Genomic DNA, 27,159 nt, shown 5'->3' with positions numbered 1-27,159 from the left:
CCCTCAGCCCTATTCTAAACCTGATTTAAGGAACCGGGTGGGAAAAGCCTCATTTGCTCTGCGTGTCTTCCACTTCCCTTCCTTGAGCCTGGCATGCGAAGCGACGAGCAAATTCAAACTTTTCTCTCCTTAATGACTGTTCTCAGGCCTTGGCCAGAACACACTTCATTAAACAAGCCAACAGTTTAGCAAGTGTATGAATGGGCCCACTTGCCCTTCCCCTCTCAAACAGCACCCCAGTTCCCATTATGTCTTAATAGAGGTCATTAACCCCCCCATAGAATGCCCTAGATACAGCAGGAGCTGTTCAAGGCACTGAGGCTGAAAGGGGTCAGGGATGGGGGTATTTACACAATATTCGTCAGGAGAACAAAAGGTAGCTAAATTGTCAAAATCCATTTCCCTCTCGCATCCATGTTGGGCTTGGGAGGCGACGGATACAGTTTGGGAACTGACGCCCGCTTCCCTTCTTCCCTGCGTAAAAACTGTAAACAAATAGGAAATTGGAACATTTTCTACAAAAGCACAGACGATACAAGAAGCTAAGTACCAATTGCTCATACCCACCCACCCTCCCTCCCTCCCAGAGACTAGCAATTTCAGTGAAGAGCAGACACCCTTATGCAGAGCCTTCTCTGCTCATTATCCTTCTGCTGCATTTCCAGTGTAACCGCTTAAAATCTCCTGCTGATCCCCTACAGATGTCCTTTGTGCAGTTTTTTAAAAACATGCAGCCCACCCTCTGCGCTGCATGAGAACAGCTAACCAGTTTATTATCTAATCAGAGACAGCAACAAAAAGATTGCAGGGGTGGAATTTTTTTTTCAAACAAAAAGCCAGTCTTCTGCCTGGGGGTTTTTTTTGTCCCCCTTCCACAGAATCTTCATAGTAGACATCTCTTAGAGAAGCATATGGACAATTAAAAAACAGCGCTAAGAAATTCCAGTTGTCAAGCATAATAAATAAAGTTTGTATCGAGGAGTCAAGTACCAGAAACCGTTTAGCTTGTAGACTCGATTGAGCAGCATACCTTTGCTGGGAGAAAATGTTTCTGAGAAATTGCTGGCTAAGGGGGAAAAGGCAGCAGCTGGTTAGGTTCCATCAGGGCAAGCTTAGCACCTAAGAGAAAGGGCTAACACTGAGTTCTGTTGAACTGAAATGGAACGAGCACTGCTCAGGGAACAGAGAGAAGCACGGCTCAAGCGCTAGTACCGTCCTCTTCGATCACCCGGTTCATGCTGGTGCCGTGCGTGATGTGGGTCACCGGATTGCCACTGAGGTCCCTGGTGCTGCTGTGACGCGACTGGTCGTTGAGCCGGTGGGAACTGCTGTGCCGGGAGTGGTCCGTCAGTCGGGACATGCTGCCGTGAGGTAGTCGATCTTCAATCCCGCGGTAACTGCAGGGGGTATACCTAATTCATAAAGACTCATCGGTTTCAGTAATGCAGACCAGAATGGGTTTCCCATTCAGATAGCTGCAGGACCTCCCCTCCCACCCCACACAATGCATAACCCAGATCAGATTCAGCAGAGCTCGGTCTCACTCCCTAAGTCTGAGAATCTAGACAAAGGCCGGCTTTTCTTTGTTACAGGTTTTTAAACAGAGGTCGGATACTCATCTGTCAGGGATTCTTTAGCTGTGATTCCTGCATTGCAGGGGGCTAGACCATATGCATAGCTGTCAACTTTTCCCTTTTCTTGCGAGGAATCCTATTCGGAATAAGGGAATTTCCCTTAAAAAAAATTCCTTCACAGCCTAGGACCCTCATACCTATGGGACCGCCTCTCCTGGTATGCCCCACGGAGAGCCTCAAGGTCCATAAACAGCAACACCCTAGTGTCCCGGACCCTAAGGAAGTTAGATTAGCCTCAACCAGAGCCAGGGCCTTTTCAGCACTGGCCCCAGCCTGGTGGAACGCTCTGCCTCATGAGACCAGGGCCCTGCAGGATCTGATTTTTTTCTGCAGGGCCTGTAAGACAGAGTTGTTCCGCCTGGCCTTTGGCTTGGAGCCAACTTGATTCCCTCCCCCTCTTTCTTTTCCCTTTTCCCTTTCTCCTCCTGTGATGAGGCTGCATTTTAATATTTTAATGTTTCAATATTTAAATTGTATTTTAATCTTGTTTTTAAGTTGTATTCATTCATCTTGTTTTTATTATTGCTTGTTAACCACCCTGAGCCTGGCCTTGGCTGGGGTATAAATAAAAATTATTATTATTATTAAACAAAGGAAAAAGTTGACAGCTATTCTTATGACCCGGGGTGTGTGTGTTCCCTTCCAGCTCTGTGATTCAACGGTCAGGAGAAAACCAACTCTGAAACCCTGGAGAACTGCTGCCAATCCGGGTAGGAAAGAACGGCGAGGATCTAACTCCATTTAATGCTGTTTTCTATGTGGACAGTGTGGGAGAGAAAAAAGAGCTCACACCTCTATTGACAGAACTTGAAACAGACCACTAAGGGGTGGGGAAAAGGCTATCAGCTCCCACAAATTCATCCAGCAAATGGCAACCCCCCGTTTAAATGGCGATGTGTTCTCTGCCTAGGTGTGTTGCGTTTACACGGCCATTTCAATCTTCTCACCTGCCATCCCGTGACCTATGCAAGCTGCCGTGGTAGCTACTGACTTTGCTATGGACGCTGCCTGCTTTGCTTCGCTGGTCGTCCATCATAGCCAGCTGGGTAGAGGAAGCGTGGGTGGATGTCCCTTGGGTGGAGGTGCCTCTGGACTTGCGGATTATGGGTGTGTTGGGGTCTCTCAAGAGCGACTGAGCAAAATCAGGCTCCTGAAGCACTTGCCGGCTCTCGTTCACAACCCTGTTTACAACAGTAAAGCCCGGTCAGTTTGACTCCAGAGAGACAGATGGCAATAGGCAAGAGCATGCAGAGGTTAGGTGGCGAAAAAATCTACTGAATACCCAATGCGAATGGGAGGGGTCTGTTCTTACTGTATCTGGATCGTTCAGACCTAGAAATGGTGTTCACTGTTGTAGAAATACAAGCCAGCAATAATTTTTGGAGGAGGGCAAGCATCGTTTTTTACTAGTAGCTGCAGAGTCCCGCTGCTGGACCAGGCCGAAGGGGGGCCACCTAATCCTGCATCCTTTTTTTAAACATTGTCAGCCAGAAGCCTCTGAGAAACCTGTAGAACAGCCTTTCTCAACCTGTGGGTCCCCAGATGTTGTTGAACTACAATTCACATCACTCGTAGCTAGCAAGGCCATAACTCAGGAATGATGGGAGTCATAGTCCAACAACATCTGGGGACCCACAGGTTGAGAACCGCTGCTGTAGAAGAAGGGCCTCAGTGCAACAGCCCTCTTCCCACTGGTGACTCCTCTCAGCATGTCTTACCTTCAGCGTTTATGCTGCATAGGTTAAGACAGTATGGCTGGGCCACAGCTCAGTATCAGAGCAGAGAAGCAGACACGGAGCAATGGATCCAAACTACAAGAAAGAAGATTCCACCTAAACATGAGGAAGAACTTCCTGACAGTAAGAGCTGTTCGACAGTGGAATTTGCTGCCAAGGAGTGTGGTGGAGCCTCCTTCTTTGGAGGTCTTTAAGCAGAGGCTTGACAACCATATGTCAGGAGTGCTCTGATGGTGTTTCCTGCTTGGCAGGGGGTTGGACTCGATGGCCCTTGTGGTCTCTTCCAACTCTATGATTCTATGATTCACAGAAGGTTCCAGGTTCAACCCTTGGCAATTCAAGCTAAAGCTGGGAACGAATGACCCATCTGTGAAGTGCTGGAGAGCCACTCCCAGTCAGTGTAGCTGATCTGATTCTATAGACAGCGGCCTTGTAAGACGCCTCCCTCAGAGGTAAAGAAGCCTGCTGGCCACATCCGATTCTGCACCCCTGACTAAGGTGAACTCTTCATTGTGTGAGGCAGTGGTGCTGTCTGCCTTGAAGGAACAGTGGCTTCTCCTTAACAAGCCTTTTTTTTGGACCCAGCAACTACTAACACCTATCGCCCAGTTGCCAATATCCCCTTTGGGGGCAGAATGCTTGAGAAGGTGGCGGCGGCTCAACAACAAGCACGGCTGAATTAAGCAGATTAACTGGGTCCATTTCAATCCAGGTTCATTTGGCACAGACTTAGTGTTGGCTGGCCTAACGGATGGCCTTTGTCAAGAGGGATGAAGAAATGCGAAGGGTCTCAGATGAAGATTGAAACTGTCAGCAATTTGGTGGCCTCATTCTGCCCCAGCAGCAAGACAGGAGCAATGGTGGAAGCAAAGTCTCTTCCCTGCTACCCAGCAGGCCCTTCCCTCCCTCTTTCTGGCATGCAGAATGCTGCATGGGGTGGGGGAGTGAGAGATATTAAGAGTGGTTGGGGACTTTGCTCCCCCCATTGCCATGTATATTTGGGGAAAGGAGTTTAAGAGTTTGTGGGAGGTGGCGTGGAGATTGCCTAATCTACTCTTTCCATATTCCCCTTTGAGAAAATGAAATGAAATGAAAACAACAGTTTGGAGTTGTTGTTTTTACCCCTGTCAAAGAAAGCTTGAAAAAAGGCAAGCAGGGAAAAATGAGGGAAGAAAATCTGCCTCTTGCTTAAGAACTGCTTTGAGTAAAATCTGAGTTATAGCAGAACCTGTTCCATGCCACCTTTTATGTATCACAACTCACTCTTTTTTCTTGCGCCCATGGAAGAAGCTGGCCCATTCAAAGCAGGTCTTTTTACTTCCAACCCAGAAGACAGACGGAATCCCAACCACCAGAGCCATCAGATACTTCATCAGAAAGAGGATCAAGTCTGGACGACTCATCTGCGTGACCTGGAAGGAGCAGACAAGGGCAAACATGAGACACTGCTGCAGATCCACAACTCCATCTCTCTAACTCGCTAGCAGAAAACAAAGATCAGTCGAGTCCCTCCATTTCCCATCTACAGAATGGGCCCACAGAATCCAGATAGATCAAGGCAATTTATCTGAAGTATTTCAGTCACACAGAAAATCATTTCACTCAAAACTCCAATTTCAATTCCTCATGTACCTGAAGTATTTCCAAAGCCAGAGAACATGTCAGTGCATAACCATTAAAACAGAGAGGCAACATTGGCAAGGAAAATAGCCACAAATCACACCCAAACAAATGATTTCAATAGATTTTTCTGGAGAAGCGTGTGAAGTATTCACATGGAATTAACTCCCGCTCTGTTTAGCTGAAGTACCTATGGATCATAACGGCAATGCTATCACTTGCCAGGGACTGAATTCACTAGACTGTGGGGGGAAAGCACTCTGACATGTGAGCACCACAAGATATTCCCTTTGCTGACCAACCATTCGGTGGAAATGCTTTGAAAATCCTCACTAAATGTGGAGAGTCACAGTCTTAGATTAACAGCCCCACGACAGCAACTGTCTCTTACTTGCACATATGAAATTTTATAAACACAAGTGTAATGAGTTGTGGAGAATCAGGCTCAATCACACATTGAGCTATGAGCCAGGGCAGAGTGCATGCAAACTGTGAAGATGGCAATGAAAACCATCTAGATCCTCCTCCATAGTATCCGGTGTAATTTGGAAGCACCCATCCATGGGCTAACGGCTGGCAAGGGGCAGGGAAAGGCCAGACACCAGAAGGTCTGTAAACTCTGCTAGGATTATGGGAGAACAAAATGTTGGGGTGCTGCTTTTGGCAGTAGCTGCGTTTTGAGCATAACCTTGCTAGCGTGTGAAATGAGCGCAATTGTGCGGTAGTTGGAGCATTCTTTGGCACTGCCCTTCTTTGGGATTGGGATGTAGACTGATCTACTCCAATCCTCTGGCCACTGCTGAGTTTTCCAAGCTTGCTGGCATACTGAGTGTAGTACCTTAACAGCATCATCTTTAAAAATTTTAAATAGTTCAGCTGGAATACCATCACTTCCACTGGCCGTGTTATTAGCAGTGCTTTCTAAGGCCCATTTGACTTCACTCTCCAGGATGTCTGGCTCAAGGTCAGCAACCACACTACCTGGCGACAGAGGACGAGATGGTTGGACAGTGTTCTCGAAGCTACTAATATGAATTTGACCAAATTGTGGGAGGCAGTGGAAGACAGGAGTGCCAGGTGTGCTCTGGCCCATGGGGTCATGAAGAGTCGGACACGTCTAAACAACAACAAAGCATGTTTAGCATCATCTCTAGCTTGGCACTGCAAGGCACAAGGGAAAAGTCCTTTTCTGCTCCTGCAATGGGGCTCACACATCTACTCCATTAATTTGTAGAGCTATAAAGCTACCATAGCTGATTGGGGCTGATAACACAATGGGGCCGAGAAAGCAGTTGTTCCATTGCAGATTCAGAAAGGACTGCCTGCATACACTCACTGAAAGCTAACTTATGAAGCACTGCTCTTCCGCTTCTGCAATGCTGTCTGTTTCTCAACAAGTATCAATCCTATTCTTGAAATAGAGTGGAGTTGAAGCCCCTGCAAATGCCACCCAGGACACTTTCAGAGCAGCTGAATCTGGAGGCATTTATAGTGCCTGTCAAATGCCATCAGCTTCTGTTATGGCTCTGAGGCAGAAAAACGTATTATGAGAGATGCCAAGCGGTGGCTGGACAATGAAGTGGCAGTTGATCCCACTTGACAGGAAGCGACACAAAGCTGGAGAAAAAAATGCTCATGGAGCTGCAGTCTCAGTCTGTGCCCTGTACTCCCTTAATTGATACAGTGCACAGGGCAAAGAACAACTAGGACAGGGTGTTGAGAATTCAAGATCTTCCCAATTCCAAACAGCAGCTGCTTCTGCTAGTCTCAAAGCTATAATTCAGATAGCGTATCTGACTAGACCAGATGGCAAGTAGCTTCTGGTCTGGGCAATTTCACTCCTGAGGGAAAGCTAAGAACAACCCAAACCTCTTTCAACATTTCACCCCTGGGACTACCCTCAAGGAGAGACCAGGTGTGGGTCTTTGGCTCGCACAGTCAGCACTGCCTGTTTTCTGTCCCTCTCATCACAAGGTGATGGACAGCTTGGAGGAGGTGGCATCTCACTCCTGGTCTGGTGGTGGACAGGCCCAACGTCATCACGCTTTAGACAAAACTAAGAGCTGTGCACATCTTTCCTTTCCTGCCGTTTGCTCACATAGATTATGTTTGACTCTGGAGAACTGCCAGCTGCAATTAAGAGCTAGCACACTCTTGCTCTCTTTATATAACAAATTACTTCCAGTCACTGCTCAGAATTAGGCCTGCGGCTACCTGGGGAGCAGAAGAGCACTTTCATTGGAACAGAACTCCAAAAATAAAACAGGGTTGTGGTGATTTGAAAGACAGATAACTGATCTGCTCCCATCTCGACTAAGCTGGGAAGCAGAAATGGACGGCACCAGCTCCTGCTGGGGAAACTCCACAGACGGAAAGGAGTCTGCCAACAACCTTTGGCGCTACAACCAAAGTGTGTACACGGTTCATGGGTAGAAGCCGCAGAAGCGAGGGGGAAAGCTGGCAGGGCAACAGACCTCCCATGACAAACACTGGAGCTGAAGGAAGATGTGTGCTGCTTGCTGTGAAGGCAGGATAGGCCGAGGAATGCTGGGAGCTCTGCCTCCTTCCTAAGATGTTTGTCCTGCCTTCTCTGCTAGTGGGTCCTAAAGTCCAACCCAACCGGCTCACTCCCCTACACGAGATCTTAGCAGAGGTTTAGTGTGGGCGGGGAGAGGGGGGCCGTTGGCTCAGGAACAGTTTTTTCGAGGATGCATTTTGCTACTCATGCCGCCCCTGCTAGTCCCACGCTGCTTTGTGAGTCTGATCCCAGCCTGGCAAAGCCACGTGGGGCTGGCAGGGCGTCAGGAGGATGCAAAAGGCTGATTGGAAGGGTGCATGCCTACACAGCTGTGTTGTCCTCATGTTCGCCCTTCCAGCCCATGCGTGAGGAGGATGCAACAGGCATGCAACACGGGGGTCCAAGAACCTCTGATTGGGTTAGAGTTCCTAGAAGTTTGTACATCGATGTTAAAACTGTGGAGCCTTTTCAAGCATTTTAAGCATAGGTTGCAAAAGGCATAAAGCCTGTCACTAGAAAATGGCGTATCTTCCATTCTCATATCAAAATAGCAGTTGGCAGATTTACACTTTTCCTTCATACACACCCCCTTTTAAGTATCAAGCAGCATTGTGAATTTTATGTTCTCCTCATTAAGCTTTCAGTAGCCCAATAAACATAATTAATCTGTTCTTTTCAAGATAAGCTTACTGATTAAATTCTCAACTCTGAGCAGTTGGGAAGCAGCCATTCTGCATATTGTTACACAGCTATGCACGTTAATCACATCCACCCTTAATATTACTGAAAGAAATGTGATATTTGCTGGTACAGGTATATGTCACAGTAATGAGAAAGATTTTAATCTCGTTGTGCTAGAACAAGTTACGGGAGGAAGAAAGCAGCAAAGACCCAGGGACAGGTGAAATTGCAAGAGTGTGTATGTGAAGCCCGCTGCATTATGCCAACCACAACTGCTGAAACACTTGAGAATCTTTTATATTTCAGCCCTGCTTGCTTAAAGAAAACCCCATCGTTCAAGCACAGCAATATTAATGAACAAAATGGGCCAGTTGGCTCCATCAGGGCAACGGAGTTGGATTTCTAAGCTGCTTGTCTGCTTTGTGCTGGTGATGGAGGCGGCAGAAGGAATGTCGGGCCAGTTGGCCCTTCGATTTTGTGCCCTGTTATGAAGTAGGTGGGACGTGGGTGGTGCTGTGGGTAAAAGCCTCAGCGCCTAGGACTTGCCAATCGAAAGGTCGGCGGTTCGAATCCCCGCGGCGGGGTGTGCTCCTGTCGCTCGGTCCCAGCGCCTGCCAACCTAGCAGTTCGAAAGCACCTCCGGGTGCAAGTAGATAAATAGGGACCGCTTACTAGCGGGAAGGTAAACGGCGTTCCGTGTGCTGCACTGACTCGCCAGATGCAGCTTTGTCATGCTGGCCACGTGACCCGGAAGTGTCTGCGGACAGCGCTGGCTCCCGGCTTGTAGAGTGAGATGAGTGCACAACCCTAGAGTCTGTCAAGACTGGCCCGTACGGGCAGGGGTACCTTTACCTTTATGAAGTAGGTGGTTTTGGACAGGGGAGGAGGGGGTTGTCAGCTCACCTGCTTTATGGTGGTTGTAATATTAGCAATGAGGACTTGGGGGTTGTTTTGGGGTGAAAGAGGAGGGACTGCCTTGTTGCTCACTTGTGCTTTTGGCAACAGAGATAGGAGTGACTGCACAGTTGCCTGCCTTATTTATCTCACCCAACCACCAACCCAATTTCTCCTGTCCTCCTATTGCCTTTATAAGCCTGTTGTTGACTTTGGCAAAGAAAAGGCCACCTGTCACCTCCATCCAACCTCAAAAGTCTACATATTACCCCAAATTCCCCTGAAAACCTAGAAGAGAGATGGCCTCTTTCCAACGGGCTGTATCTGTTCTTTCTAAAACTATCCCTCATGCAAGCTTGCTCCCTTTTCTCTTCTGTGCCATGTCATCCTTAAGACTGCAAGCCTGCAAGGCAGGGATTGTCTTGCTTATCTTACTCAGTTTTATGTGCTTTGTAAATTATAAACCTTCAGTTCCTTAACAGCTGGCCTTTCTACCTTCATGGACAAAAATAATCCACCGGTAAAAAGGTTCTGATGGTTCCAACTCCTGTTCCTATTTCATGTCATTTTCCCACCAGAATTCTTCCCTAACTCATACTTTCCAGTTGTCTATGATTATGCCATTGCAGCATGTTCCTATAAGGAAGTAGGAGAGCGACGGCAGGTTTATAAAACTGGGAATAAATGGGAGTGGACCATGTGCAAATACCTTGCAGAGAGATAGATGCTCGCTCACCTGATAAGGGCAGGGTATGTGATACTCTTTGCACCGTTCCTGTATCCACGTCGTCTCCCACACACCTCGGTAAGCTTGCTCATAAAAATAGCAGCCAATCACCACCAGGAGTGGCACGAGGTAGAGGACGCTGAAGACACCGATCCGGATCATGAATTTCACCAGCTTGTCCTGGTTCTCCTTCTCTAGAGGAATTTCAATACGGACCCGATTTAAAGAGATGATGCCGGCGAGTAGCAGAGAGACCCCAACCACCACATACAGGCAGAGGGGAGCAAGGACAAAGTACCTCAAGGCATCCACGTCATAGAGGCCAACAAAGCACACGCCGCTGATGTTGTCGCCTTCGATTTTGTTCATCGCTAGGAGGATGATGGTGAGGGTCCCTGGGATGCCCCACGCACTGGCGTGGAAGAGGAGGGCTTTCTTCTCAATGGCTTCGCTGCCCCACTTGGGCACAGCTGCCAGGAACCAAGTAATGGTAAGGATCACCCACCAGACGCTCCCAGCCATGGTAAAGAAATAGAGCACCATGAAAAGCATCGTGCACGCTTTGTTGTGGGAGCCCTGAGTCACCGTGGAAGCCTTGTACGTGGTGGGGCTGGAGGCATTGCAGGCCACCCGGTCCTCCAGCAGAAAGCCAATGAAGAAAATGAGCGATACCATCATGTAACAGACGGCATAAAAGATGATGGGCCTTTCTGGGTAGCGAAACCTCGTGACGTCAATCAAGAAAGTCAAGAAAGTAAACAAGGTGGCCGAAAGGCAGACAATGGAGATCACACCAATGAAGTATCGTGCGAAAGAGAGCTCTTCGCGCCTGAAATACATATTCGGGCAAGGAGGGGAACAGTCCCGTACCCGCAGGAATGTGTAGCCCAGATCCGGGTCGATTTTCAACTCTCGGGGGCACCAGAAGCCGTAATCTCTTTGCACTGCCACTGGCGCTTCTTCCGTCGCTTCCCCAACTACATTGAGATCGACAAGGCGAGGGTAAGGCTCGTCACAATCCGGGAACCTAGAATGGCAAGAAAGGAGAAGCTGCTGTTGGACACACACATTTTACTAATGTCAACAAAATAATCATGCGGCTTCCTTGGCCCTAAACCAGAATAGCCTTGGAGGAGTAACAAAATGCTGTATTAGAGTATTTTAATATATTTTTTTTGGAAGCCGCCCAGAGTGGCTGGGGAAGCCCAGCCAGATGGGCGGGGTACAAATAATTTATGATGATGATGATGATGATGATGAATGGAGAGGAGGAGATGTTGTCGCCTCAAGGTTTTGAGACAGGCTATATACCTAAGAATCAAAGTAACATCCTGACACTGTAGTCTGGGATTCTTGGACATCGCTTTTAAACTTCTTTTTAAACTTTGATTTCTATTGATCATGTTAATGTTTGTATTCTTGGCAAACTGCTTAGAGGTCTTATTTAAAAATAAGCAGTATATACATTTTGTTAATTAAAATAAATCAAATCAGTCACTTTGACCAACTTTTATTTAGCACACTTCACTGTTTTTACCAATACATATGACCTTCAGTCCTCTGGCTCCTTACTACAAGTACCTCTCCTATCTATTAGATGGTCTCCATCAGGTTTCCCAGGCCTTAGGCCAGCACTTTGCCCACTGGACGGCCTGCATGTGAACAAGAGGAAGAGTGTAGGACAGCAGATGGACTCTCTCTCTGGAGCCAAGCTTAGGGCAAGCAACAAAAGATGACTCAAGTTCACTGCAAAGCAGAACAGAACATTGGTTGTCTGGTCTCCTGTAGATTATGACCAGCTTTCTTGACTTTTTGAACATAAACTATGAGCCTTTTCTTGTAGCTTAGCCAAATGAGGAAAGAGAAAAAGGAGAGATGCAAAAATAACACAAGAAGCCAAGTTGTCCTTGTGGCCAGAGTGATTATTCTCACTCTAATGCCTTTATTAAGCTAGTAAAGCCTTTCTAGTCTGTCTCAGCTGCCCTGTGTATGCGTTGTTTGTGTTCTTCATGTGCCTTCGCTTGGCATATTCTCCTTTTGAAGGAAAGCAAAAAAAGATTTGAGATTACTTAATTAAAGTAGGGAACATGCTCAGCTGGTTTGAAGACTGAACAATTGTTTTGTCATTCACCATGCCATCACCTTTTTTGTCTGAAAGGGGCAAGTTGGCTTGTGAGGAGAAAAAAATGAAAAGGAAGATTGGAACAGGAATTTTCAAGTGTTTGACGAGACTCTGAAATGTAGTAGCCTCTGCCTGCTGGGTAGGAACCCAGTCAAAGCAGGAGAGTTACTGCGGGTCACTTAGTTGGTTTAGTGTCCAGAAAAGGGAGGGAAAGGGCATACAGCACTAAGGCTGAAAAACAAAGTAATTTTATAATTCCTGGAACGTGTTAAAATCTGTAGGTGGCCGTTTAAAAACACACACAAATCTAGAGGATTTCTCACCTGCTGCACTCCATATCCTCTGACCAGGACACACCAAACATCTCCATGAGTTTTGAACACTCACTGTAGGCTCGCTGGCAAATTCTGCGACACGGGAGGGAGACTCTGCCATACTCCATGCAAACAGGAGCATAGAGAGCACACAGGAAGGGCCGAAAGTCCCGGGAGCATTCAAGGTTCACCATTGGGTGGAATGGCTATGAAGAGAAAACAAAATTAAATAGCTCCAAGCCACCATTTCAGATTCCGTCTTGTGAAACAGCCTGGGTGGTTATCATAATCTAAGATCTCATAATCTCTGCCCAGCTTTTTCAGGGTGGGGAGGAACAGATCAAATACGACAGATAATTCTGGCAACAGACTGCACGGAATGCCAACACAAATATTTGCTCAATGCCATCGTAACACACTTTCCCTTTGCTTGGCGGGCTTGCACCTTCAGAGGTCACCACACAAATCATGGGCCACTGAGCTGAATAAGCCCATCAGACAATCGCTTGAAACCATATCCTCATCCCACCCATTAGTAGCCCTCTGCATGTGGCAAAACCTAGAATTTATCAAGCCCCTGATGGCCACCAGACATGGCTGATGAGCTGCATTTTGTTTAAAGGTAAAGGTAAAGGGACCCCTGACCATTAGGTCCAGTCGTGACTGACTCTGGGGTTGCGGCGCTCATCTCGCTTTATTGGCCGAAGGAGCCAGCGTACAGCTTCCGGGTCACGTGGCCAGCATGACTAAGCCGCTTCTGGCAAACCAGAGCAGTGCACAGAAACGTTGTTTACCTTCCCGCCAGAGCGGTACCCATTTATCTACTTGCACTTTGACGTGCTTTCGAACTGCTAGGTGGGCAGGAGCAGGGACTGAGCAACGGGAGCTCACCCCGTCGCGGAGATTCAAACCGCCAAACTTCCGATCGGCAAGTCCTAGGCTCTGTGGTTTAACCCACAGTGCCACCTGCACCACGCACATTTTGTTTAGCAAGGTGCAAATTATACAGGCCTAGTTTAATAAGAAATGTCCATTCACAGGGCAGATCTCGTAGGTACACTGGTGCCCATGGGCACTGTTTTGGTGATCCCTGACCTATTTCTATGGCAAAAGCACCACAGATACACAACACTATTCACTATGTCGTGCCAGACATACACGTTCAGGCAGCTAGAAATGTAACTCTATAGATCAGTTCTTATATGTTAAAGTATTTTCTAAGATGCTACCCTTCCTTGGTGGTACAATGTAGGTAGTAAATCTGATTTCACCCTGAGGCTATCCTAGACATTAAGCTGCCAAGTATTCAATTTTTAGATAGGAGCAGAAAAATATGGCGCATTCCTTATGAATTAAAGAGATGAGAGCAGGGGTGTAAAAAGAAACCAAATCAACAATACATGCTTGTTTAACACTGCTATGCTACAGTTTGCTGTATAAAAACCAGATACAATACTATAAAGAAACAGATGCTATAAAGCATGTTTTTAAAAGAGGTTGGATGGCCGTCTGCCATGGATGCCTTAGTTGAGATTCCTGTATTGCAGGGGGTTAGACTACCCTTCCAACTCTAAGATTCTAAGTAATACATGGTTGGAGTGCTGTAGTAGATAAATAGTGTGTTTGGTTTAGATTGGGAAAGACTTAGGTTAAAATTCCCACTCAGTCAAGGAAATCACAGGGTGGCCCTGAGCAAGTCACTATGTCCTACATTAATCCTATCCTACCTCCTTAAGGAGTGGTTTGTGATGAGATAAGCCAATGTATAAGTCAGTTCCCCGCACCCCAATATTACAATAAGCTGTCTAGACATAAAAAGTAATGAGACACACATGCTGTCAGTGACTGCTACGGTTACCAGTGTCCCCAGAGGAAGTGAACATATGCAAATGAGTACATGATATTAGTGTATGCAGATTTTCAGTTGGCAGTCACCTATGAAAGCAAGCACCAGGAAGCCATTTGATCACTCTCTCCCTTTGGAGAAGGGTGGTGTGGGGGAGGGGGAGGGGACAACATCCCCTCCGAAATCACTGATGGCAAGTGCTCTTCCACTTAATGTCATTCCAGCTCCAAAGCTGGAAGAGGGAAAGTTTCATACATAGCCTCTAGAACAGCCTTTCTACAGATCCGGACTACAACTCCCATCAGCCACAGCACCAGAGAGCAGTCCTGGCTGGGGTGATGGAAATTATAGTCCAGGCTCAACTACATAGTTCCATTAGCTGCAACCAGCACAAGGATTTCTACTGGCACAACCAGACTCCTGCGCTCTCCCCCATGCGCCCCCCCCCAACTGGCTCTGGGGAATCAGGGAAAAACCCAAAACAGTGTGCAAAAGGAGATGGGCAGGTCACTACACTGAACAAGCCGAAATGCTTCTGTTGAAAGAAAACAACCTTAAATTCCTCCCTGAGTTGGCAAAGACACTGTATTAAACAGAGCTGCATTATGGAGGCCCTGGACTGAGCTGCCTCCCGCTATTAAATCTTCAAGAACCAGAAACTTTTTCAGCACGGATGGGGAAATTCTACTTGTCAGAGATGACAAATGAATGGCCATTTGTAAGTCAGGTGCCATGTGGCTAACCCTTGTAACTATGGCAGACATGCTTATACTGAAATAGCCTTGGCCCATAACCCCCATGATTTCTCTCTCGTGTGTGTGGGGAACCATGCAAGGCCGGGAGTGGGGTAGAGAGAAAGAAAGACAGAATAGTCTTCTATTAGCTTAAACAGAGACGTAAAAGCAGACATCATGCAACGAGAAGCATAGCTACAAAAGCTGCAATCAGGAAAAGCATACGTCTCTACTGATGGGATTGAGCCATGCAAAAGAGCTTTCCTCCTACATTTTTAATTCATTCTCCCTTACTATTAGTGACAGGGTGGAATTCATGTCTCATTTTGTTATTCTAATGAACATGGTGCCTGCACTTTAGAACAGGACTGTTGCCTCTACGTTACCCTAGTAACTATTTGAATTTGTAAAGGGGGAAGGGAAAAGAGTTCTGATCAGGAGCTTAGCCTGGCATTCCTTTGTCTTCCACTCTACGACAGAACTATGATGGTCTCCGGAGGTTGTATACAGCCGCCTCCTTTCGCCAGCCCTCATATTTCCTTCCACAGTGAAGAAAAAGCCTCAGGATATACAAGTCAAGCATCCAGGAACCCCCACCACCTATTCTTCTCATGGCATGAACCTATTTGTTTAGGCTTAAATACAGTATATGTGATCAACATTAAGTTGATCTACACACAACTGCTCATGTCTAGACAAGCAGAGCTGATAGACAGCAAGGAATTAGGGGATATAGATTAAGGAGGATTTTTTCCCCTGCACCTACTGGGGACGGACTTGAGTAACCTTTTGTAATATGGTGCCATGTACAAGGCCAAAATTTGGCACCCCAAATTATGCATTTTGCGCCCCCTTGGCTTAGCACCCTGTGCAAGGAAACTGCCTGAACCACCCTAAATCTGGTCCTGCACCCACCCACGGCCCCCTCCCGCACTGGATCTATGGATTCCGAACTTCAGGGGGAAACCTATTTTGTCAACACAGAAGGGTGAGCTGTGATCTAAAAAGGAAAGCTACAGAGTAGTATCTGGGGAGCAGCTGTAAAAGGAACAAAAGCCTCTATAAAGTCAAAGAAACAATTTTTATTAAAACCCAGGGCTTTTGCTGTTCGCTGCCTCTGACACGACCACTTTTGTTCCATAAGCCTCAAGAAACAGCAAATATAAACAAGTTAGCAAACGAGAAAGTTGCTTCCCTGCTGATAAATTGTAGGTTTGGGCAACATGGAGATGAAGTACAAAGGAGCCTTCCTCCTTCATTCACATTCAGATTAACAAGGCCTGTGTGTTCTATTCACACTGTGGCCCCTCCTCTCTCGGGAGTTTCGTCCCCATTGCCATGGTAACCCTACACCCACAGGCTTTGAAGCATAGCAACAGGCCAAGCTCAGCGAGGAGTGTGAAAAGGGGAGAGAGTCAAAGGGCACAATTTGGCTCCGGGGAATCAGAATGCCAACCTTTGTCCCAGCACAAAAGGCTAGAATCCATAGGAACAGTCCTTTGCCAGCAGAGAAAGGGGTTTGCTAATATCATGGCCAGAGACATGATATGGGAAACAGAGGCAAAGGTGCCAGGGAAGGCACAGGCATGCAGATACGCACGTCCCATGAATTTTATTGCTTTTTCTGCCATTTCAGCAAATCATATGTAGAGAGAGAGAGAGAGAGAGAGAGAGAGAGAGAGAGCACGCTTTATGTAAATCAACCAGCTAGAGAGGTAAGCTGTTTGGAAGCAAAGCAAGGATACAACAACAACAACAACAACAACAACAAATTTATTTATACCCTGCCCATCTGGCTGGGTTTCCCCAGCCACGCTGGGCGGCTTCCAACAAAATATTAAAATACAATAGTCTATTAAACATTAAAAGCTTCCCTAAACAGGGCTGCCTTCAGATGTCTTCTAAAAAAATCTAAGTTTAATCCTAAGTTTAAACCCCCTGCATTCAGCTCACTTCCTAATCAAGGAGTAGCTCAGAAAAACTGAAAGGCCATTATGAAGAACAATAATAGTAAATGGTTTTTGTCAGCCGAAGACCAGAGCCCAGCTCTACCTGGAGCTAATGAAAACTTGGATGCTTCACCTGGCATAGAATACAGCTCCCCACCTGTCACAGTGGCAATAACTATATATTTCAAAATGCAAAACTGCCATTGCTGTAAAGGGAGAAAGAAAGAAAGAAAGAAAGAAAGAAAGAAAGAAAGAAAGAAAGAGGAAGCCTGGTCGCAACCAAAAAGAAAGTCTTGCATTGCCTCCATTCATCCATGGCAGTTTTTTACTGGTGCATTTATAGTTGGTGAAACTGCAATAGTGCTCCTACGCTTGGGCCCTCTTTGCGGGTTTTGTAAAGGTTGCTCACTGTGAGAACAAGATGCTTGACTAGATGGGCCACTGGCCTGATCCTGCAGCCTCTTACGTTCATCTTTTCTAACACAGCATAAGTTCCCTGCTGTTAAGCCTCTCCTAGACATTTGAATTAACCATAATACCAAGCCATCTGCCTGGGTGACCCCAAAAAACAAAGTCAGTATGCATAAATTAAAAGGCAAAAATGGCGACAAACCCACCACATTCTAGAAGAAAAATCCCCCAAAGCACAGTCTTTAAAAACGTTTAGAAAAATGTCTAATTGTTTTATTGTTCATTATTTACCTGCTACGCTTGCATGCAATACTGTTTGCTGCATTTCTCAAGTGCCATTTTACTAAATGGGCACAAAGCAGGAGTGAGAATAGCCTCTTTAATTCCTTGCAATGTGAGGGTGGGAGAGCAGGACTGAGCCAAGATTATGAAAGAGAGACTAACTGTTCTAACATCAAGGAAAATGCAGGACACAAGTGGGAGCAGACAGAGTTTGTCAACTGGGGGACGAAGGCCCTCCAACTGAAGCAAGGAGAGCTTCATAAGAAGATACGTTTCAGTTTTTCCCTCAAAATGTGCAGGGAGAATCTACCTCACTAAACAACCTTTTCCACAGCTTGTCTGCTCTTGATGTTGATCATTCTGCTTAAATGTTCAAATCCATAGCTACTTAATACTGAGCTATTACTTTTAAATGGATAACACTGTAAATATTTGAAAACAGAAAAACACACACATATTTTCTTTTCTCTAGGTTAAACCCTGGTTCCTACTACAAACTTTCATTGTATGAACTCTATCACAGCTTCCCTCTCCATATTTTTGTCAACAGCTGAATAGGTAGTTAGAAAGATAAACTTAATTCAATGACATAGGTACAACGTTTGCTAGATGAGGTTTTCTGTATGATAAGCTTTTCCACAGAGGGAGCATGGTGGAGCAGGGCAATATTCAGTGAGACCATCAGCAAATTTATCACATATTTCAAGAGACGAGTGACTGCTGAAACATACAGGGTTTTTTTTTAAAATTTGTAAGTCGATGCATATCTTCTTAGCACCCTGATCAATGTTGGACAGCTCCTAGTTCCTCTGCTTCTACAATTTGGACAGCTCAATCTGACCAATACGCCAGAATTTAAAGAAACTAGTCAAACAGAACTGTGCCTCTGCTTAGGAAAGAGTTGCTTTCAGTAGCTCCAAGAGACAGTGTTACTCTGTGCGCCTCAGGATCAGACTTGGAGGTGCACGGGGGGGGGGGGGGTCCCCCACCTCAAATTCTCCAGCAAACCCTATTTGGCACTGATATAACTCAAAGTACAGTGGTACCTCGGGTTAAGAACTTAATTCGTTCTGGAGGTCCGTTCTTAACCTGAAACTATTCTTAACCTGAAGCACCACTTTAGCTAATGGGGCCTCCTGCTGCCGCCGGAGCATAATTTCTGTACTCATCCTGAAGCAAAGTTCTTAACCCGAGGTGTGATTTCTGGGTTAGCAGAGTCTGTAACCTGAAGTGTCTGTAACCTGAGGTGCCACTGTACAAGCTTAAGCCCACATCTGAATCATAAAATCATAGAGTTGGAGGGGACCCAAGGGTCATCTAGTCCAACCCCTTGCAATGCAGGAATCATCTGAAACTATTTGAGGCTGCCAACACATTATAGGGGAACACTGGAATACAAAAAACTGATAACCTTAGGTTAAACAATGAAATACCAGTTTTAATATGATGACAGAACAACAAAATGGACAAAGAAACAAGGTGGATGGGAGGCCTTTGTAATTTTCAACATTCCACTTCCACTGATAACCAGATTTCACCACAACAGCTTTTGGCAACTCTTGAAAGTAAGAAGATACTGTTACTCTAAGCCATACACTAGAAGAAATAATGCATCCTATGCAAACAGAAATTCAAGGGCAGAAAAGAAGGATAAATGTGACATACCTTACTTCCCAAACTAAGTTAACTGATGCTAACTATTTTATCCTGGAAAGGAAACCTCCCTAATTATGGTATCACAACAGCTCATCCAACTACTAGGGCGGATGCCACACAGAGTGGGAATCAAAAGAATAGAAAATAAAGGCCTGCCCAACCTTTATAGTAACTTTAGTAACTTTTGATCAAAATAAGGAGACAGCACAGACTTGAAACCAGAGAGAAATTACAAAGATGTGGAGAGATATCGTCGCAGTATTGTTAGTATATACAAATTAGGTCTCTGTAAGATACAAGTAATGTACTTTGAAAAATGCCAAGGCCTACTAGAGGGTTGGAATAGATGACCAGTGCGATACTTTCCAACTCTACAATTCTATGATTCTATAATAGTCTGGATGAGGGAGCCATTTCAATAGTTAAGAAGTTCTGAGGAAGTATGATTAAAAATATCTGCCCACCATATAAGATTGCTCTACAGAAGCTGAAGAAAAACTGTGTCATTCTCAGCACTGCTTGGTGGGGCACAAGAGGCCATTGGGTGTAGACTAGACCCACATTTTAACTACTCAAATTATACTGTAGAACAGAAGGTAATTCTCATGCTTTGAAGGCCAACATAACAAGGATATTGTTCTCTTTAATCCAAAATAGAATTTGGGGAACTTTCATTTGCAATAACGTACACTTGTCACTAGGTAAGACTATACTGGAAATGGAATATATTTGGAGAAATGTGGCAAATCTAATCTGGAACACAAAGTGCAGGAATACCAAGCAGCTAGAGTCTTGATCACAGCAGTGTCTGCAATGCAACAGCAGGATCACTAGCAGGAATATGTATCTTGCAATGGCAATTTCCTTTGAGGAAATTTTCCCCTTTGGGAATTCTCCTAACATTGGGAAGCTTAAAAAGCATGTTCAAAATTACTGGAAGTAATTTATAATCACCCTTTTCTAGTTTACCTTGTGCTCCCCTAAATAAATCAGAAGGCAATCACAACTTCTTGACCCCAAGAGGAAAAGTGTGATTCAAATGAACTGTTATTTTGTACACAGTTTTTGTGTTTGTGCAACAGGGACATACAAATTAAAACCTCGTTTATGTTTATGTTTGATCTATTGCAGCGAGCATGATGAAATTATGACACTACAGTCAAATAAAGTTTGGCTACATGCTGAAGTCACCAAGAGCAGACAAAGCCAAGAAAGAATGAAGGCAGTGCCTACTGGACTAGTCATACAGGTGAGCCCTGCTAATGAGAAGCATGTTGTAGGCAAAAGGAGATGCAATGCTCATAACTCGTGACTGGGAGCAGCCGCCAAGACCACATAACACCGGTCTTGAAAGACCTACATTGGCTCCCAGTACGATTCCGAGCACAATTAAAAGTGTTGGTGTTGACCTTTAAAGCCCTAAACAGCCTTGGCCCAGTATACCTGAAGGAGCGTCTCCACCTCCATCGTTCTGCCCGGACACTGAGGTCCAGCGCCGAGGGCCTTCTGGCGGTTCCCTCATTGCGAAAAGCAAAGCTACAGGGAACCAGGCAGAGGGCCTTCTCGGTAGTGGCGCCCGCCCTGTGGAACACCCTCCCACCAGATGTCAAAGAGAAAAACAACTACCTGACATTCAGAAGACATCTGAAGGCAGCCCTGTTCAGGGAAGTTTTTAATGGGTGACATTTTGGTGTATTTTTGGTCTCTGTGGAAGCCGCCCAGAGTGGCTGGGGAAACCCAGCCAGATGGGCGGGGTACAAATAATAAAATTATTAATTATTATTATTATTATTATTATTATTATTACTGATAAGAGGGGCAGCCACTGCACTAAGATGCAAGCTGACTTGTGGGCAAACGAGGGGCAAGGACTTCATGGTAGGAGCACTCCTCACTGGTTCTTCATCTCTTGGTGTACTTGGAGGAAGGGGAACCTGCTACTGAAGTCGCTCTGAAGTACGGCTGGCTAACCTGTGACCCTTCAGGTGTTATTCGATTCCAATTCCCGCAAGTCCCAGCCAGTATGGCCAAAGGTCAGGGATGATGGGAACTGCAGTACAACAGCAGCTGGAGAGCCATACATTAGGCAATCCTGCCCTAAAGCTAAGGAAACCTCAGGCACTTGGCCAAAAACAAGAGGCAACGATTCCACTGCAGCAGAATCATCCACTCTTCATAAACGGACACTCCTGTTCGCCTCTATTGCAACCCTGCCAAGCAGGGAGGAGAGCAGATTTTTTTGTACACAAAAGCACGGGGAATCACTTCTCAATCAAGCCACCACCAATTTTCAGGATCAAAAAATCCAGGATAAACTACCACCTCAGCACAATTTTTTCTGAATGCCCCCCAGATATAAACATGCCACAAAATTAGTCCCAGGCTCAGGGCTGCTATGATGATCCATGATGGCTGTATTTATCTATACCATGCAAAGAACTCGCGTTTTTATCTCAAGGAACTGCTTCAAATACCATTTATTTTAAATGGAAAGCACTTTTGTGTAAAAGAACAGCAGTTCAAACTGCGTATGCATATAGCCACCTAATACCACTTTATATGCAGGTTTTATGCTGTTTCGCCATGTAGGTTGTTCATAATGTGTAAAGCGTCCTGAAGAGCACCAATGCACCTCTGTTGTTTTGTGCATTATTCCTGCAAGCAGATGTAGGGAAACTCTTCAATTATTTTTGGCAACTCTCCAGTACCAAAGGCAATTCCACCACTGTGAATGCTATCGTACATTTAGGCGGAAGTTAACTCTTACCTCCATTGCCAGAGCTGCTGTTTGCTGATCATAATGGTTCAAAAGGTTAGGCATAAAAGTGGTGTTGTAAGGAAGATCCTGGCACATCCTCAAGATGATGGGCTCACATGAGAACTGGCTGTGGCCACCTGTGCATCCTATCAGAACAGCCAAAAGCCACAGACAATGGAAGACCCAGCTTGCAGCCATCTTTCTGCAGCAATCATGAGATTCTCCAGATTATTTAGTAGACTTTGCTGGGTATCTGTGCACCACTGTCAGGTTCTTCAGAGACTGAAAGACTCTTTGATTCATCTGCATTTCAGGTCTTCATTTTAAGATTCTTCAGAGAAAGGCTGTTTGTTTGCATTGATGCAACTTAGCTGAGTCCCACAGAAGGCTTTCATTCCCAAAGCACTAATAAGGTACTTCATCTTGGCCTTTTGTTTCATATTGCCATGCAAGTTGCATTAGGTCATCAAAGTTGGCTGTCTAACCGCACTCCCAAACAGACCCCATGTTGACAGGCTCTCTCCTTTCATTAAGCGCTCTAAAGACAAAAAAATAAAAGTGTTAAACTGTATTGCTAACCATTCAAAGAAAGTTATTAGTTATGACTCATGGGCTCTCATATAACTTTGGGAGAAAAGTGCTAAGCACAACTGAAAAATGATAACAAGAGATTACCACAGCCTGATCAACCAGCGCTTGGCTTCTCCTCTCCCAAGCAGAAAGGCACTATAGTAAACAAATAATAAAATCCAAAGGCAAACCCCACTGACAGAGAGTTTTCTACTGATCATGTGTGCAAGTACACCAGACATTTACCAGATATTGCCAAGCTTTCAATCATTCCAAACATGTAGTCTGAAGCTGCAACTGCTCATCATGTCTCAAGATTTATGAGGCTTGATGTTTTTCGCTTTAGCTTTACTACTACCTCCATTTTTTCTAAATAGCTTATGATTTATGGATTACACTTAGGGTAAACTACTATACGGCTATTTCAGAGCAAAATCTCTAGCTGATAGCTGCAGTCTGTAGAAGGCAAAGGACTCATATCACCAGGGTCACAGAATGTGAAAACGTTTCCTTATGAAACAAATGGCAGCTGATTCAGGAGAAAAGAGTATTTAATAGAATCATATACTGTACTGTAGCTATAAGGGACCTTGAAGTTCAGCCCTCTGCTCAATGTAGATCTGCAATGCAGGATGAAACTACAACATCCCTGACAGATAGCTGCACAGCCTCTGCTTAAAACCTTTTAGAAAAGGAAAGCCCATCACCTCCAGCTTTTACTACAGGGCAGTTTCTCCTAACATTTAGCCAAAATCTACTTCCCTGCCGCTTCCACCCATGGGCTCCTGTTGTGCCTTCTGAAGCAACTGGGAACAAGTCTGCTTCTTTTTTTGCATGGCTGCCCTTCAGATATATGAAGACAGCTATAATGCCTCCCCTTAACCTCTTCTTCTCCAGCTAAACAAAGCCTGCTCTTTCAACTGGGTTTCCAAGCCCCTCACCACCCTAGTCACCTTTCTCTGAATATGCTTCAAGGGCTTTCAAGACTTGATTATTTTGGCAAAGTTTGGCTATTTTGGACAACACAAACAATTCATCACTGTCAAAGATTTTAAAAACCTATATTAAAAGTAGTTTGCCAAGAAGAAAAGAACACAGGAGGCAGTGGCAATATGGAGGCAATCCAAGAAATATTTGGATTGAGTCTGACCACACAGATATCTTAACTACAATTAATAAATGCTGGTGATCCATGGGTACCCCCCAATTTTAGTTTCTTTGGATGTTAACTCAGTTTCTTCTCCCTTGACTTCTGTACTGTTTTTAAACACAATATAGCAACCATGAACAAACCATCTTATGCAAATAAAGATTTACCATACCAAAATCTTAATCATTCTCTATATACTAACCTAGATCATTTATGGTACTTAAATCATAACAAGAGAAAAAGCTAACTAGTTACTATACACTTGAATTTTCAACCAACTGAATGCAAGCCTGCCACTTTCCTAAACTTACAAAAAGAATTATTGCAAGTGTAATCAGAGGTGACTAACAAAAATGAATAAATAACAATCATGATAAATTTCTAGAATTTTTGAAGAGAATTTATTTACCGCCCAGAAAGATCTGCTCACTCAACACAATCCTTAACTGCTGCAAGATTTTAGCAGCTCAATGGCAAAGTGCTATCTGCAGTAATTATTCCAACGGCTGTTTCGGTACAAAAGAAAACAATCCCTCTGAATCTATTCCAATGATTATAGTCAGATTTCTAATTTTTAAACCATTCTACCCTGAAGGTTCATACTGTCCCCACCCCCATCCTTCTGATCCCCACTATGTCCAGGGAGGCGTAACACAACAACTGCAGACTTTAATCTATCCTTTGGGCCCTTGTCTTAATTCTAAAGAGGAAAGAAAAGCATGGCACATGGAAGCAAGGAGAGGATAATCTTTTGCAAGGAATGCAGATGGTAGGCATTTTTTCACCCCAACTGCACCAACAAGGAAAAAAGAAATCCACACTAAACTGTCATTGCTGCAAGGGAGTAGGCTTCTCTTACCTCTCCAGGGAAATATGTGTCCGTATACTGGGAGGAGATTCACTCGCTATACTGCCATGTATTGAAGTGGAGAGGTTCTCCATCATCCCTCCCCCATCAACACAACGCTCCCTACAAATTATAAGAAACACAAAAGGTTTGACCACACTGCCTATTCCTGCAAGGAGAGCTCCAGTCTCTTTACTCAGCTCTGGATATTTAGTACTTCAGTTTACTTAGAGAGAAGCATTTTGCCTCCATTGTTGCAGGGGAGGTGGTGAAGCAGGAGAGAACACATTAACGAAACTCCTTTGCTTTTGGGGTCCTCCAAGGGAGCAGTGAGGATGCAGGGGAGGCGGAGCTGATATCAGCAAAATTGGGACACCTTTTAAGGAGTCTTAAAAATATAAAAACTGCCCTGTTGGATCAGACTATCCTAGCCTTTCTCAACTCAGTGCCCTTCTTTACTTAAGGGACAACCTTGCCCCATTGGTGCCCATCTGACCACTTTACTCCTTGGAACTTTCATAAATGCTACGTAATGTCGGTTCTGCATTTGTGAGCTCAACTTCTAGTATGGAACTCCCTGCCTCTTGACACTTGACAGGCACCCTAACTATTGTTTTAGGCACTTTCTGAACACTTACCTCAGCAAGTAAATATCCTTTAGTTACCTATATACGTTTTACATTTTTGGCTGACATTTTCTGTGCCTTAATGATAACTATTTTACGAGTATCTGTTCAATAGTATTGCAGGTTTTAGCCGTGTTTTACTACAATTTTATTATGTACACAGCTCTTTGATTAAGCAACTTTATGCATCTTTCTCAATATACTAATGAATGCTTTAGAGACTATAACTTCCGCCAGCCTCAGACATAATAGGTGTTGCAATCCAACATATCTGGAGGGTGCATGGTTGGCGGAAAGGCCAGGTTTCTGCCTAGACCAGCATTCAGTTTGCAGCAGTAATCAGCTCAAAGGGAAGCCCAGGATGCAATGAAGGCAGTAGAGGCTCTCGTCCGCTGCCACCACCCATCTCCTCTCTTTTGGGGGAAGAAGGTAGAAAACAGTGTCCCCTTAGCATTCATTCATTCATTCTTGTTTCCCCCCTCATACATGAAGGTGGTTTAAAACCCCTACTTCTCAACAGGATCCTTTAATTGCCAACACTTTCTCCAAAGTAACACCTCCCTTGAAGCCTGGGAACCTCCCCGGCTTACCCCACAAAACACAACGCCATGGCTATGAAAGCAAGCCCCTCATAAACTAGTGTTTCAGCGCCTGCACATGTGTTGGGGGGGGGGTTGGTCAGAAAATAAGGAGGAAATTATCAAAACACCTCTCTTCTCTGGCTGATGAGGAAGCAGCAGAGCAAGCTAAAGCGCATTAATTACTAATAACGAGGGCCTGAGTCTTCATCAGTCATCACAACCTTTTTGTTTTGTTTCAACCTTATTATGCTCATTAGTCTATATTAACTTACGGCAAAGCTGCCTCGCAGGCCCTCGATCAGACAGAAGAAGAAAAGGGGGGGGGTGAAGCAGGATATAAATAATGTTTAATTATAACATAATTATCAGCTGCAGTTTCAGGAGGCCACCTACCCGGCCCCAGCCTATGCAATGCAGGGGGAAGAGGGCACAATGCAGAGGAGGAGAAGGAGGTAGAGACCCTCCCCTCCCTAATCCTTCTTTGGGTGAGGAGGGGGGTCTCCCCCCTACACACTAACCCCCTCCCCGCTCCTAAAAAGACATGGCCTGAAAAACACCCAGTTTCTCTGTTTTAACCCTTTTCAACCCGCAAAGCCCACCCACCCTTTGACCTGGACACAATACCAGGAAGGAGGGAGGGGTGCCAACTTGAATAAAATATTGCGGGGGGGGGGGGAGAGAGAGAGCAGGTAAGCACAGCCCCCCATAACTGATCACATATGTTGTGTTGTAAGTCAAATTTCCAATAAAAAGAGTGAAATATAATTGATCACATGACATGACACACATACACACAATTTGAATGGCACTGCCCCTCAACTTTGCAGGGGGGGGGGCAGACCCCTCAAATATATTATTGGGGGGGGGGGAGGCCAAAGGAGCATTGGCCCTTGGAAGTCGGTTCCTATGGGGGTGGGGATGCGAATCCCACCCACCCACATCAAAAAAGCAAACCTCATCCCCCCCACGCGCGGGTGCCTTTGAGAAAAAATAAGAAAAAAGGAGGACTGGGGGGGGGGCGCTCCTATGAGGAAATCCTGCCATGAAACACCCCCCCCCTTCATTGTCTTTTAATGCGGGTGGGAGGTGAAGGGGTCGCGCGTGCGCGCGCAGGTGTAAGGAAGCCAATTTTCTCGTGAGTAGGGGAGGTCGGTCCCTGACAGGAATTTTAAACCCCCCCCCCCAAGAAAAGAAGTGTGAGGCGCGCCCCTCCCCCCCCCTTCACTGAGGTGATTTGAGCCTCTTTTATTTCTCTGTGGCGAAGGCGGGGGGGCGGTTATCAGCTGTAACTCCGGCCCTTTTTTTGCCACCCCACCCCCCCGGTTACCTGAGCGCGTCCCTCAGGCGGCGCTGGCCGGCCCTTCCTCGGCGCGGCGGCTGAAGGGGCCCGAATGAAGGAGCCTCCGCCTCCGAGGCCGCCGCCGCCGCCGCCGCCTTCCGCCCCGCCCCCTCGCGGGGAGGGCGGGGCGCCGAGAAAAAAGCCAGCCAATTGCGCCCCAGCCT

General features: G+C 45.6%; 1 protein-coding gene and 1 long non-coding RNA gene across 4 annotated transcripts in view; one reads left to right on the top strand and one right to left on the bottom strand.

The window, feature by feature from the left end:
• Positions 1-27,159, top strand: part of LOC310674006 — a 190,579-nt gene that overhangs the window by 5,249 nt on the left and 158,171 nt on the right. The window lies entirely within an intron of this gene.
• FZD3 (frizzled class receptor 3) lies at positions 803-27,131 on the bottom strand. 3 transcript variants are annotated; one of them, XM_083432617.1, is made up of 7 exons: positions 26,984-27,131; positions 21,892-22,420; positions 12,256-12,452; positions 9,820-10,837; positions 4,634-4,782; positions 2,582-2,815; positions 803-1,412 (listed from the first exon to the last, which is right to left on the bottom strand). In XM_083432617.1, exons 2-7 carry the CDS (start codon positions 22,078-22,080, stop codon positions 1,199-1,201), a joined length of 2,001 nt encoding a protein of 666 aa, XP_083288743.1. In that variant the 5' UTR covers positions 22,081-22,420; positions 26,984-27,131; the 3' UTR covers positions 803-1,198. The 3 variants fall into 3 exon arrangements, with proteins under 3 accessions (XP_083288743.1, XP_083288745.1, XP_083288744.1); XM_083432619.1 differs by having other exon boundaries at positions 803-1,397; XM_083432618.1 differs by lacking the exon at positions 26,984-27,131 and adding an exon at positions 24,462-24,572.

The sequence above is a fragment of the Podarcis tiliguerta genome (genome assembly GCF_965153285.1).
Source record: "Podarcis tiliguerta genome assembly, chromosome: 3".
NCBI classification, from domain to species: domain Eukaryota; kingdom Metazoa; phylum Chordata; class Lepidosauria; order Squamata; family Lacertidae; genus Podarcis; species Podarcis tiliguerta.
The sequence above is the reverse complement of the archived record's forward strand: the minus strand, read 5'-3'. Positions and strand labels throughout refer to the sequence as shown.

What these genes read in the sequence shown, in the direction of transcription:
- FZD3 (XM_083432617.1), bottom strand. Translation starts at nt 22,080, where the DNA reads ATGGCTGCAAGCTGGGTCTTCCATTGTCTGTGGCTTTTGGCTGTTCTG. An exon ending in ACATACCCTGCCCTTATCAG is followed by an intron (nt 4,783 to 9,819) that starts GTGAGCGAGCAT and finishes TGCTCCTTCCAG; the next exon opens with GTCACGCAGATGAGTCGTCC. An exon ending in CATAGGTCACGGGATGGCAG is followed by an intron (nt 1,413 to 2,581) that starts GTGAGAAGATTG and finishes TTTATGAATTAG; the next exon opens with GTATACCCCCTGCAGTTACC.